Consider the following 13,687-nt stretch of genomic DNA (forward strand, 5'->3'; position numbering starts at 1 on the left):
GCGGTGGCTGGTCTGGAGCTGTGGGTTGTTGGGGGGGTTCCATTTTTGTGGTCAGAGAAAGGGCAGAGTGAGCTGCATGGTTCTGAGGTGTGAACAGCTGCAGCTTGAAGGAGACGCCTGGATCGTAGAGGTGTGAAGATGGAGCCATATGGATAGAGACTGGGGGCTGGGCAGAGTCAAATCCAATAAAAAACAGGTTTAACTCATCTGCCCAGGCTTGGTCACCTGTGATCTGGTGACCATTTCCAGCCTCACCGTGGCCTGAGATGTTTTTCAGTCCTCTCCACACATTATGGACGTTGTTTTGTTTCAGGTGATGCTCCAGCTTTTTCCTGTAGCTGTCCCTGCACCAATACTGTCAATGTCCTCCCCATGAGGACTGCAGAGAATGTCCCAGTTTGTGGTGTTAAAACAGTCCTTTAGTCCTTCACTGTTTTAACCTGTGGTGTCTGCTGTTTCAGCATCGGAGGCAGGGGAGAGATGAACCAGGTTGTGATCAGAGCATCCTAAAGGGGGAAGGGGGGGCATAGGTATATGCGTTCTTTACATTAGCATATAGAAGGTCCAGAGTTTTATCGCTTGTGTGGCAGTTAACGTACTGGTTGAAGTTGGACAGGGTGGCAGGCAAGGTTAAAGTCCCCAGAGATGACAATCACAGCGTTTGGGTGCTTTGTCTGCAGCCAGGACACTGTGCTGCGCAGGCGATCACACGTGACAGTGGCACTGGCCAATGAAGGGATGTAAGCTGTGACTACCAGCACCTGAGAGAAATCCTGTGAAAGGTAGTACGGCCGAACGCTGACTGCCACCAGCTCAATGTCCCTGCTACAGTGCTGTCCATTAACCGTAATCTGATCCGGGTTACACCATCTGTCATTCATCAACACAGCCACTCCCCCACCTTTCTTCTTTCCACTCTGCGTTGGGCTCATGTCTGCTCACACCAGCGTAAATCCATTTTGTCTCGGTAAAGCCACGGTACGTATGTATTATACTTCCGTTTCCTCTCCCGGCGCTTAACTCCAGCTCCGCACCATCATTGTTTTCTCCCTATCTGTGCTGGAATCGCTGGTTTTGCAGCGTGGAGAAACTCAGCTCCGTTAAGAGCTAACAGCTGGTCCAGAGTGTAAATAAGGTCCCGAGGTTGGCTCAATGAGCGATTGACAGCCTAGGTCTGTAATTCATACTGTGTGTTTCCTTAGGGCCTTCGGCAGTTATCAGTGGTGAGGAGGACTCTACTAGTCCGCTTCATCACGTGAACCATGGCATTATCAGCCCCTGTACCCTGGATGCCGGGTCGGATGCTGTCGTAATAGGAATGACAAGGATACCCATCATAGAGAACCCGCAGTACTTCAGACATGGACACAACTGTAACAAACCCACCACCTGTAAGTAAACACGTCTGCACAGCTGAATCTTAACTGCATGTTTTTGAATTGGTCAAAGGGCCTAAATTACAGTATTCATATAATTTTTTCTGTTCCCAGTACAAAATGGTTTCAAGTAAAAGTCTGAAAACATGTGTGTGACGATACATAGGTAACTCATTTTGACTTATCCTGTCAGGGGTTGCCACAGCGAATGATCTGCATGATTAATTTAAGTTTTAACATCGGATGCCATTCCTGAACCCACGACCTGGGCAACCACTACGCCAAACGACTAGGGTTGTGTAGAGATACATGAGAGCCATTAATATTGAATCTACCACATTTTACAAAGTTTTAGTTCACCTTGTCAAAAAAAAACCTACAGTGGTAGCGATTCAAGGTGACCAGCGTTGTAACCACCAGGTGGCGCAGCGTTGATTAGAAGCCTCCAATGCACTACAGCGTAACTGAGGTCCGACTGTTCATTTCTACTTGTAACACACATATATTACACCAGACCTATTTTACTATTAAGTTTGTACTATTAAGTATCTGTTCTGTGCTCAAATGTGGGGAGTGTGAAGGGCAACAACTTCTTGATGGCTTAGTTATTTTCTGTTCACGATTAGTTAAAATTGTTCTCTCTAGTTTAGAACAGACCTGTGCCACAGCAGCAAAACGTTCTTATTTTAATTCTCCTCAGCTTTTTCGTGTCTTAAAATAGCAGGCATCTCATACATACCCACCGCTCTTATATCTGATACAACATATTGGCTTCACATAATTCCGTGGTTATGCGGTTTAATTAATATAATTTGAATGCACATGGCCAAGTAAAGACATAGAGCGCAGCCCATCTGCGACTACAGCCGCTTATTTAGATTTTAAACTTCCACAACTTGTTAATTAATGTTTTCCAATAGTCGTAGATTTTACGTAAATAACCGTAATAATCATATATATCATATTTGTTTTACAGCAGTTGTCGATCGTAATTTTGACAGGATGCCAGAAATCAGCAGATTTACAGCGACGCATTACAGCAACATGTTTGTTCCTACGCGTTTACTCTGTGTCTGCAGAACTGCAGTTTGACTAGTTTTGACTGTGCGTGTCATTGTAAGTGAGTGGCTGAGATCACTCATTCTGCCCGCTACGTTTCAACATTTTCATTTCCCATCCGTCCATCCAGCCACTTTCACTGGCGTTTTCGTTTCTCTTGCAATGAGCGGCAAACAGATTTTAATCAAAGCACCGCCTTACAAACCAATTAACCAGGCAAAAATATTAGTTTTTTACAAAAAGACACAGAATTGGAGTTTGTGTGTTTATTGTTTAGAGACAAATGGAAAACACAAAAAGTTGTTCTCTCGTTACCTGTGCTTATAATTTGTTTTGATCTTAAAAGTTACACAAACACGTGACGTGTTTCAGAGTCATGTGTCCAGACAGAGAGTGACCAATACACAAATGTATGGATGCGCAAATGCAGGCTACGAGAGGAACGGGGGAGTGGGGCACTAGATGTAGCGAGAATTTGTTTTGACTGTGCGTGTCATTGTAACTGAATGAGTGGCTGATGTGACTTATTCGGTCCGTGTACGTTTCAAAACTTTGATTTCCCATCTGTCCATCCATCCACCTTCACCAGCTTTCTCCTTTCTCTTGCTATGGGCGGCAAACAGATTTCAATAAAAGCACTGCCTTACAAACCAATAAACCGAGCAAAAATATTTTTAATAAAAACACATGAAATTGGATTTAAAGCTGTTTCTTCGTTTAGAGAAAAAAAACGAAAAACAAAAAAAACCTCTGCTTTTAATTTTTAATCGAAGCTCATCCGTGGACGGGTCGCGGGGCAGTCTTAGCAGAGAGCTCCAGACTGCCGCTCAATGAAACACCAGATCGAATGATGTGATGTGTTTCGTACTCAAATGACTTAGATCTGAGTTTGACCAAGCTTTTGTTTGTCTCATGTTTGCTCCCAGTTGCAAAGGCAAACTTCACATCCCTTCCCCCTCCTCCGTAAAGGCGCATAGACATGCTAATGTGTTGCTACTACTCGATCAGCAGGTGACAAATACTTGCTCTGGGACAAAGCTCTGTGGGAGACTGGGCAGCATCGGGCGGCGTGATCAGCTGCACGTCTAAGACTCATTAATGCAGCAAGTAGTTTGTTCTACATACGTTTACTCTGCAAAAATAAACGTATGTATTAATCGTAGCTTTCTGGTCTAATTTATTTGTAGCACTTCGACATTCGTTTAAAATATGTAGTGCATTTTAAAATGAAAATACTATTATTATTATTTATTACCTTTATTGTAAACACAGTATTAATTGCACAATTTGGACTGGCGATGATTTGCGCTTCTTCCATAATAATCATGGATAATCAAGCAAGAAACTGCAGTTCATAGATGTTATTCAGGGACGGTTTGATAAAGATTCAGTGTGTTTTTCAACTGAATTGTCAGCCAAGGTCGTGCATTATCAAATGAATGCGCCTGTCAGCGGGGAAGACATCAACTCTATTCAGTCGCTCTTCAGTCACTGCTGCTGTCTCATCCCCAGTTCACATACCTTAAAGCGTCCAAACCAATCAATGTGTTTCCATATTGACCGGTGATGCAGCACGGGTTGCTTTCAGTGACAGCAGCTGTTTAAAGCAGGGAAAAGCGAGTTAGCTGTCCTTGTCGATGCCTTGACAATGTTTTATCGTCTGTAAACGATCTGAACAGTTTTTATAGTTTTACAAGGCGTAATATGACCCTTACGTTTGATCGTTGCTCGTATTCCATATAAAAGAGAACCAGGACTGAATAGGTATGCTGTTAATTCCTACGTTCTTCTGTCAATAAAATATAAACTGTTAAACCTCTGAGCCCTGACTTTTATGTCTTCTTTAGATTAAAAAACAAATGTTGAAAATGTTGAAATTGAAATGTTCTCAAATAATATAATATTGCTGCCCTCCGTGTGTTTTTTTTTTTCATTGAAAACGTGGCTGTTACCGGTGGCCAACCCCTGGTCTAGATCGTCCTTAATTACCTTTTTAAATTGTAGTAGTGTAACCTTAGTATTACTTTTTAATTTTATGTTTGGGAAACGTGGCATTTCAGCTACTGTGATTTTATTTGTAATTAACATTAGTTCCTACCTGCCCTTGTTGACGGGGGACAGGAAAAAGGTGACGCGCGTTGGGTAAGAGCTGTCAGACTGCGGTAGAGAACGGACTCACATGCACGGGGCGTGGACACGATGGTAGGTAGTAAAACACAAGGTTTATTCCAATACTCGTTAGCGAAGACAGTCCAGACCCAACCGGCAGGAGGTGATGAGGGAGAGGCCACCAGTCCGGCAGACGAACCAGAGACGGAGACAGACGTGGAGCCGAGGCCGGAACCAGAGACGAGGCCGGAACCAGACGTGGAGACGTGACCGGAGCCGGACCACCAGGAACCGATGCAGATGCGGCCGGAGTCGAGCCGCCAGGAACCGATGCAGGTGCGGCCGGAGCCGAGCCGCCAGGAACCGATGCAGGTGCGGCAGGCCGCGCCACCAGGAGCTCCAGGGACAGTCCTTTGGCTAGTGTCCCCGAAGGCCGCGACCTCCTCCTGGAGGTCGTGGAGAACCGCGGCAGGAACTGAAACTGGAACGACCACTACCGGGCCGACGGGGACTGGAACGACCGCTAAAGGGTCGACGGGGACTGGAACGACCGCTACAGGGTCGACGGGGACTGGAACGACCGCTACAGGGTCGACGGGGACTGGAACGACCGCTACAGGGTCGACGGGGACTGGAACGACCGCTACAGGGTCGACGTGGACTGGAACGACCACTACAGGGTCGACGGGGACTGGAGCGGCGTCCTCACTGGAGCCGGCAGTGCTGCCCTCGGACTCCTCACTGGAGCCGGCAGTGCTGCCCTCGGACTCCTCACTGGAGCCGGCAGTGCTGCCCTCGGACTCCTCACTGGAGCCGGCAGTGCTGCCCTCGGACTCCTCACTGGAGCCGGCAGTGCTGCCCTCGGACTCCTCACTGGAGCCGGCAGTGCTGCCCTCGGACTCCACACTGGAGCCGGCAGTGCTGCTTGCGGCTGCCGAGCTTGACGGAGTAGACGTCGGGCCTGACCGGGTATGAATTGCATTTGTCTGACGGATGGTGCCACCTGGCTGGGACAAGGCCGGAGTCTGAGCGTGACATGACTTGACTGGGGCCTGAGCAAGGCACGGCTGATCTGGGGCCTGAGCAAGGCACGGCTGATCTGGGGCCTGAGCAAGGCACGGCTGGACTGGGGCCTGAGCAAGGCACGGCTGGACTGGGGCCTGAGCAAGGCACGGCTGGACTGGGGCCTGAGCAAGGCACGGCTGGACTGGAGACTGTGCGGAACACGACTGGACTGGAGACTGTGCGGAACACGACTGGACTGGAGACTGTGCGGAACACGACTGGACTGGAGACTGTGCGGAACACGACTGGACTGGAGACTGTGCGGGACACGACTGGACTGGAGACTGTGCGGGACACGACTGGACTGGAACCTGAGCGGGACACGACTGGACTGGAACCTGAGCGGGACACGACTGGACTGGAACCTGAGCGGGACACGACTGGACTGGAACAAGACTGGACTGGAACCTGAGCGGGACACGACTGGACTGAAACCTGAGCGGGACACGGCTGGACAGAAACCTGAGCGGGACACGGCTGGACAGAAACCTGAGCGGAACAAGACTGACCTGACTCGGACGTAGGACCTGGTGTGGCTGCTGGCTGCAGGACCTCACGCAGGACAGGTTCCCCCAGTATGAGAGCGGCTGCCTCCTCAAACAGTTGTTGCCTCGTGCCCTGGTCTGCTGCTGAATCGGCGGTGTTCATGAGGTGGGCAAAGACGAACGCAACCGGGGGAGATCAGTGGAGTTGGATCCGCTGTCTGGGATGCCTGCTATCAAAGGGACACAGGTGATAGGGGAACCAAGGGAGTCCTCTGCCGGGGAAGAGAGCGGCTCGGTCGCCACGACCGAGGTCTCGGGACCCGGGGTTCTGGAACCACGCCCTCGCCGACGTCGTCCGGAGCGCCTGCGACTGTCCATCGTTTGAGGCGCTGGGCACGGCGTGGGCTGGATCTCTGTAACGGGGTCTGCGTGGTGAACCGAGACTGCGGCGTCTGGAGCTTGGGCTGGAGCCGTCGGAGCAGCAGCAGGAACAGAGACGTGAGCCGCCGGAGCGGTGACAGGAACGGGAACAGGATCTGCTGGAGCGACGACAGGAGTGGAGACGTGAACCACCGGAGCGGCGACAGGAACGTGAACCGCCGGAGCGGCGACAGGAACAGAGACGTGAACCGCAGGAGCGGCGACAGAAACAGAGACGGAGACGCAACCAGACGATGCGCGCAGTGCATGTGTCAAGTCCCTCCGCATTAGCCTGAGTCCATCAAAGAACGCCTGCACTCCGGGGTAGTCACGCCACCAGAACTCGTCCTCCAGTATTTCGATGGCTAGTTTGACTATGCGGAGCCGGGCAGTAAGACTGGGCGCTTCCGCGTATTCTCTGGCCAGCCTCTCGAGATCCCCTCTGGTAAGCTCGGGCAAAAAAAATCCATTGCTCCAAAGCGTGATTTGTGCACGGAGCCAAACAAACAGGAAACAGAAAAACAAAATGCGGTGACTGACCTGGGTAAGGCTGGGCACCGGCTGGGTCCAAGTCTGGCCAGATCGTTCTGTCAGACTGCGGTAGAGAACGGACCCACATGCACGGTGCGAGGACACGATGGTAGGTAGTAAAACACAAGGTTTATTCCAATACTCGTTAGCGAAGACAGTCCAGGTCATACACAGCAAGGCTCAGGTTTTAAGGTACAAAAACGGCAGGCGTAATCAGGTCCATAGACGAGCAAGGTTCGACAACAGAGAAGACACGGCTACAGTACCAGTCAGAGGGTAATCAGGCGTCGGCGGTCAGGAGTACGTAAAGGAGTCAAAACGAAGTATGTCGAACTGGGAAAAAACGGCTGGAAGGTAATGATGTGTATTCATAACGATCTGGCAAGGTACTGGGGTGAGAGGTGGTGCTTAACTACAAGGTGAACTGATTACCGAATGAAGTGCAGGTGTGGATGATGACCGGTAATGGCAGGGAACAGCTGTGACATGAAATACAAAGGAAGTCCTTTCAGAGTAAAACGGGAACTGGAACTAAAAAACTGACAACTAAGTCCTTTCAAAACAAAAGCGTAAACTAAACACAATGAGCGGGAGCCGGAAGTGTTACAAAATAAAGCAGGAAACAAGACCAAGACCTGACAAGAGCAGCGTAAAGAAAAAAGTGTACATGTGCCGTACTGTCTTGCCGTGTGGTGCATTAAAGAAGAAAACCACGAAAACCAAGAAAAAAAAAAACACCAAGAAAATTGTAGCCCGTACCAACAGCGAGAAATCAGGGTTACAGTAGCTTGTCTGCCACAAATCGAACACTGCACGTGGGAGGGCGCACCGTTTGTCATGAACCAGGCTGTTCCTGTGTCTTCTAGGTTGTTATGTTCATTTCCTGTTTTATTTTGTTGTTCCTGGTCTTGGTTCCTGTCTGCTTCAGTTTGGTTCACTTAGTCATGTGTTTACTTCCTGTTTTATTTTCATGCATTTCCGCTTCTGTCCTGTCTTGCCTAGTTCACCTTTGTCTCCTGTCATGTCATCACCAGCTGTGTCTCGTCATCAATCACCTCCCTGCATTTAAGCACCTGCACGTCCCTTTGTTCTCTGTCAGTTAGTTGTTCGTCGTGTGGTCAGTTGTCAGACCCACCGTCTGTATCCAAGTAAGTTTTCTGGTTTTGTTTTGACTCGTGCCTGCCCTGACTGTGTTTTGCCTTGTCCCTGCCTGTACCTCTGCCTAGATATCGTGACCCTCGGTTTTGACTACTGCCTGCCCGACTTCTGTTTTGCCTGCCGTTCTTGGGTAATGTTGAATAAACTCTGTTCATCCCTGATCCTGTCTCCTGAGCTGTGCGTTTGGGTCCGTCATCCCTGTCTGCTCGCGGTGAGCCCTGACACCGTTCAGCTTCTTATTTTCGGTTTTAAACTGCCGTAATTTGCCATAACTTACTTGCATACATAACTTTATTAAATACTATAACTGTCCGCCACAGGCGACCAGCGGTTCGTAGTCTTGGGGATCCATGCACTAAATATTACAACGATGTTATCTCATGGGTCAAATGATAATGATGATACACTGTTTTTCCAATAATTAAAGTTGAAAGAGTGCTCACACTTGAAAAGTGGTTGTTCTACAAGAGGCTATGATGTTTTAGTACCAAAAGTGCTAAAGAGTCAATCGCCACCTACAGGCCAAAAGGACGTAACACACTCTTTCACGCAGTGCAAACAAGGCGCTGATGCGGCAGATTCGGAAGCAAAGCATAGTGGGGGAAGACACTTTTAATGGCTGCCATGCCACTGTAATTTGTCTATCATTTATTAGAAAACCATTGGTACCTAAGGGCTTTGATTTAGTTCAGGGAAAGTCCAGTAGCCTTTTTAATGCCTTTGTATGTTTTTTGAATATTAACACCGTTCACAGTTACTTGTGTTGTAACACCATAGACAAAGGAACACAAGCTCCAGCAGACAAGGATCCACAATGTGTTATAAGGTAACACGACTCACTGAATGTGAGGGCTGAGGCGAGTAATGCCTCAGAGTAAATCTGCCAAGGATGTGATTCAGGTTCCAGTTCACCTCAGACTAATGCAGCAGCGTGTGGCAGGTTAGTCTGCGTTTAGTGTGTAGACCACAGAGTACCTTCATTTTCAGAATGTCACACTGCAAAATGTATTTTCAGTATTTATCATCATGTAATAATTACTGTAGCACATTAGGTTCGATGAGCAGCGATCGAGTGGTTGTGTACTAAAAGCATCGTCACCACCATTTCCAGCAGACACAGTTCAGAAGAAGCTGTTTGGGGTCCTGTTATGATCAACAATGTTACAGTAGGTGACAGTAGTGTGGAGGTACTGTAGGGGTGGGCAGATTGATCTTAATATTGACAATATTGATAACAACCCTAGTAATGATATCGATCGGTTATAGGAAGGGGGGAGCGTGGAGCAGCAGCTGCATGGCAGGTTAGCAGGTTGCTATTTGTTATTTTGTTGTGGAGTTGGTTCACTTAGTCATGTGTTTCTTTCTTTGACACCTCTGCTGTCCTCATTGTGTCTGGCGAAATGCTACATTTGGTGTCAGAAGTAAAATGCCCCCAGTATGCCTGCTGTTAGCTGTTAGCCGCCAAATAACCAGGGCTGCTACGATGGACACATGTTGGATGGCAATGCAACGGGGAAAGTTGGACTGTGGTCTGCAGAGTGAAGGAGGAAAGGGTCGATGGTGATAATGCTGGAGTGTTGGAGCATGAGAGAAGATTTGATAGTGTTACTATATTAGAAAGAGAAATTATTTATTAAAGTTATATAATAATTATTAATTTTAATATTACGATTTCCTGAATAAAAGTGTTCCCCTCATAAAAACAGAGTTCACTGAAATATGTAATAGTCAAAGCCAACTTTATTGGCCGCTTTTGTTAGCAGTAACTGCAACATGGCAGTTGCATGATTAGTTGTAGCTGACAATGAGAAGCTAATGGTGTGCTAACGGCTAAAGGCTATAGAAAATATAGGAGTGAAGCTACTGTATGTACCACACAATTCCAACTGACCAGAGACCCTGACTGCTCGGGCGGTCTGGGGGATACATTTGGACATTTCAATAGCACAAAAGCTCGATCCAACGCTCCCTCCCTGTAGCCACTCAAAGGCTGATAGTTATTAGCCTTTCTCCCCACGTGTGCGTGATTGCAGCAACCCACGCTGCACATTTCAAAGGCTTGGTCGATTGGCTGTAGCCAGAACTGGATACCAGCTTATTGGTGCATATGATTAAAAAAGGCAGTGGAGTCTGTCGCAAGCCAGGTTTTTTTTAACGTTTGTAATGATAAGTAATAGATACTAATTTAGAATCGCTCTCATCTCTGTTCTGCCAGATGTTCAGCACATTAAACGACGGGATATTATTTTAAAGCGGGAGCTCGGGGAGGGAGCCTTTGGAAAGGTCTTCCTCGCTGAATGCTACAACCTGAGCCCCACCAAGGACAAGATGCTTGTGGCTGTAAAGGTAAGAAACAGGAGCTGTGAGACTATACCTGGTAGTTTTTAGTGACCATAGTGACTAAAGTCTTTGTGCAAATTAAGAAACAAACTAACTAACACTAATGTTTAATATTCCGTTTTTGGTAACTGTAACTTTATTTAGTAAGCACACAAACTGGTGCTACAATGCAACAAACATTGCACATTGTAGAGATTAAAGGGTTTGTTGTAGCAGGCATCTCACAGATAAACAGATCAACATGGTAAAAGCCAACACCAAGAGTTATGATGATGACAAAAATGTTGGTTCAAATAGTTTTGGTTTTATTCTGTGATAGTATGGACTGAAAGAGAACAAAGATTTAAATATCTTAACGATGACAAAGGAAAACAAATCTTTCCCTTTTTTGGAACTGGAAAGCAATTATCATTATTTACACATATTGAAAAATGTCACGTATTTGCTCACAGCCTTTGAGAAATGTGCTCTGGTGTTTTTCCTAATAAAGAATGCTAGCTAACTTCACCCATCTCTGTTTTTTCAGTCTCATACCAAATTGCAAATATTACTGGTTCAAATATTAGTTCAAACAGTTGTTTCTAGAGCAAACTACAGTGGGACAACATGACTTTGAGAGCAGGGCAGATGCGGAGGGAGGGAGGAAGGTGTCCATGACAGGGCCGTCACCATGGCTACCAGTGTGACAGTGAAGACTCTCTCTGCAGACTCTCAAGGATCCGACTCTTGCAGCCAGAAAGGATTTCCAGCGTGAAGCTGAATTGCTGACAAACCTCCAGCACGAGCACATTGTGAAGTTCTATGGCGTATGTGTGGACGGGGACCCTCTCATCATGGTCTTTGAGTACATGAAGCACGGAGATCTGAACAAGTTTCTCAGGTGAGTTTACTGCAGAAGGTGATTAGGTCTGCTACAGGTGTGCTCATCACATCTGTACTAGAACTGCAGGGAAATGAAAAACAACTCTAAGTCTGATTAGAAGAACCAACGTGTCAGAACACTCACACCTGTTGTTTCACACAGGTACAGTACAAGCAACACTAATGTGCAGCGCAGTGTGTCCTGCCTCTGTGAATCTGCAGCAGTTCTAACGACAACCGGTGGTGTGTGTGTGTGTGTGTGTGTGTGTGTGTGTGTGTGTGTGTGTGTGTGTGTGTGTGTGTGTGTGTGTGTGTGTGTGTGTGTGTGTGTGTCCTTGCGGTTACATTGGGGTGGGGGCCCAAAATCCTCTTTTCTCTAACAAAGTGGGGCCCTATGGTCACATGTTGGGCCTCAATATGTGATCTTAGTGTTTTGCTATCAAGAGGCCATGTTGACAACGTGGTAACATCTGACCAGTCCTGGTTTGAAGGCTTTTTGTGATTTGAGGGCTGAGGTTAGAATTGAGTTTTGGTCCAGATTAGAGCAAATGTTAGACATCTGCCTTTAGTTTTGATGGTTAGGAGTAGGGTAAGAGGCTAGGGAAGGCATACGTACGTGTGTGTGCGTGCGCATTTCCATTAAAGTGCTGGCATCCTTTCATCCAGGACAAACTTTTACTTTAACCAGACCTCGTTGCTCCCTGCTACCATGACACACAGCGATGCTGAAGTCTCCATTACAGGCTTAACCTACTGTAGTTAGTGCAGCTGGAAAGTCACAGGCGTCTGTCACAGCAATACAGGACGATTGTTGGAGCTGAAGGTTCACAGTCATTCCTCCCTTTTAACTCACTGACAATGTGTGAATTAATGTTCATCACTGATTTTTACAGCAGGGTGCCATAAACTCTCCCCATACCAGTGAGCTTTTGGTGTTTTGGTTCATTATTCATGCTACAATTGCACTTGAATATTACTTTAATATTTAATGTTGTTGTTGTTTAATGTTGTTACTTATTGTGATACAGTATTTACATTAATTATATTTATATTTAAAAGAACAGACCTAATCACATTATTACTCAAATATCACAATACCTTATTACCTGGATATTACCAGGTAAAAAGGTCACTTACTGTATTATGGTATTATCTTAATATTGCAATAATTTAATTAGGTGTAAGTGGAAGTATGAGCACATTTGTACTGTACCTGATTCGATCAGCGATACTTTCTGAGCTTGTAACTTCTTTCTCAGAGCCCACGGGCCAGACGCCATGATCCTGGTGGATGGACAGCCACTCCAGACCAATGGGGAACTGGGCCTGTCCCAGATGCTTCACATAGCAAGTCAGATCTCGGCTGGGATGATTTACTTAGCGTCCCAACACTTCGTTCACCGTGATCTGGCAACTAGGAACTGTCTGGTGGGAAACGGGCTTCTGGTGAAGATCGGAGACTTTGGCATGTCCAGAGACATTTACAGCACAGACTACTACAGGGTAAGATGTTTAATTTCTCTGTATATTCACCTAGAGAGAGAGAGAGAGTGTGTGTGTGTGTGTGTGTGTGTGTGTGTGTGTGTGTGTGTGTGTGTGTGTGTGTGTGTGTGTGTGTGTGTGTGTGTGTGTGTGTGTGTGTGTGTGTGTGTGTGTGTGTGTGTGTGTGTGTGTGTGTAAGTAAATGTCTTTCCTTCGACGTTGGGACCATAAACCGCGTCAAGGTGAAGACATTGTGACAAAGTGCGTGCGTGTGTGTCTGTGCCAAGAAAGTCTTACATTTGCTCTATTCGAGTGCTTTAAATCTTCAGTAGCTTACAATTGTTTTCGAATCTCCAAAGTCTTCTTTATAACCTAATTTAGTTTACCTTGAAACTTGAACTGTAGTTAGTTAGTTTAGTTAAAGGGACATGTGGGTGACTACTGTTGGACAGATGTTAAGTCGTTCTGGAGGTTAGTGGTTTGGGTTTTTTAGTGATTCTTCTAATCATATGCATTCCTACCTGTGTCTTAAGGTCGATCTAGTATGTGGACATACTGTAGCAGTAGCTGCTTACTGCTAGGTTGTCTGCGTTGCATAAAACTAAAATAAAAGGACTTGCACAGTCCTGGGGTATGAGTCTTGAGTCTGACTTACTGTAAGTAAATTCAAGACTTTAGATTCAAAGAACTTGCACACTTTGATCGCTGTCACAGTTGGAGGTACACACAAGAAGTTGGAAAGATTAAAAATAAGAATGCTAACACATCTACACACACACACACACACACACACACACACAC

The 13,687-nt window shown here is 46.6% G+C and overlaps 1 protein-coding gene across 7 annotated transcripts in view; it reads left to right on the forward strand.

Annotated features, from left to right (window-relative positions):
- The window catches only part of LOC114856775 (NT-3 growth factor receptor-like), a 110,764-nt gene that overhangs the window by 79,013 nt on the left and 18,064 nt on the right, over positions 1-13,687 (forward strand). For all 7 annotated transcript variants that reach the window (XR_003786129.3, XR_003786130.3, XM_029152483.3 and 4 more), the window contains 4 exons: positions 1,203-1,391; positions 10,419-10,549; positions 11,251-11,423; positions 12,664-12,907. Coding sequence is in view for 5 of the 7 variants with exons in the window: in XM_029152483.3 (XP_029008316.1) it covers positions 1,203-1,391; positions 10,419-10,549; positions 11,251-11,423; positions 12,664-12,907 (737 nt within the window). In the remaining 2 variants the exon portion in view is untranslated. The remainder of the gene's footprint in view (positions 1-1,202; positions 1,392-10,418; positions 10,550-11,250; positions 11,424-12,663; positions 12,908-13,687) is intronic.

The sequence above is a fragment of the Betta splendens genome, chromosome 6 (assembly GCF_900634795.4).
Source record: "Betta splendens chromosome 6, fBetSpl5.4, whole genome shotgun sequence".
NCBI lineage: Eukaryota > Metazoa > Chordata > Actinopteri > Anabantiformes > Osphronemidae > Betta > Betta splendens.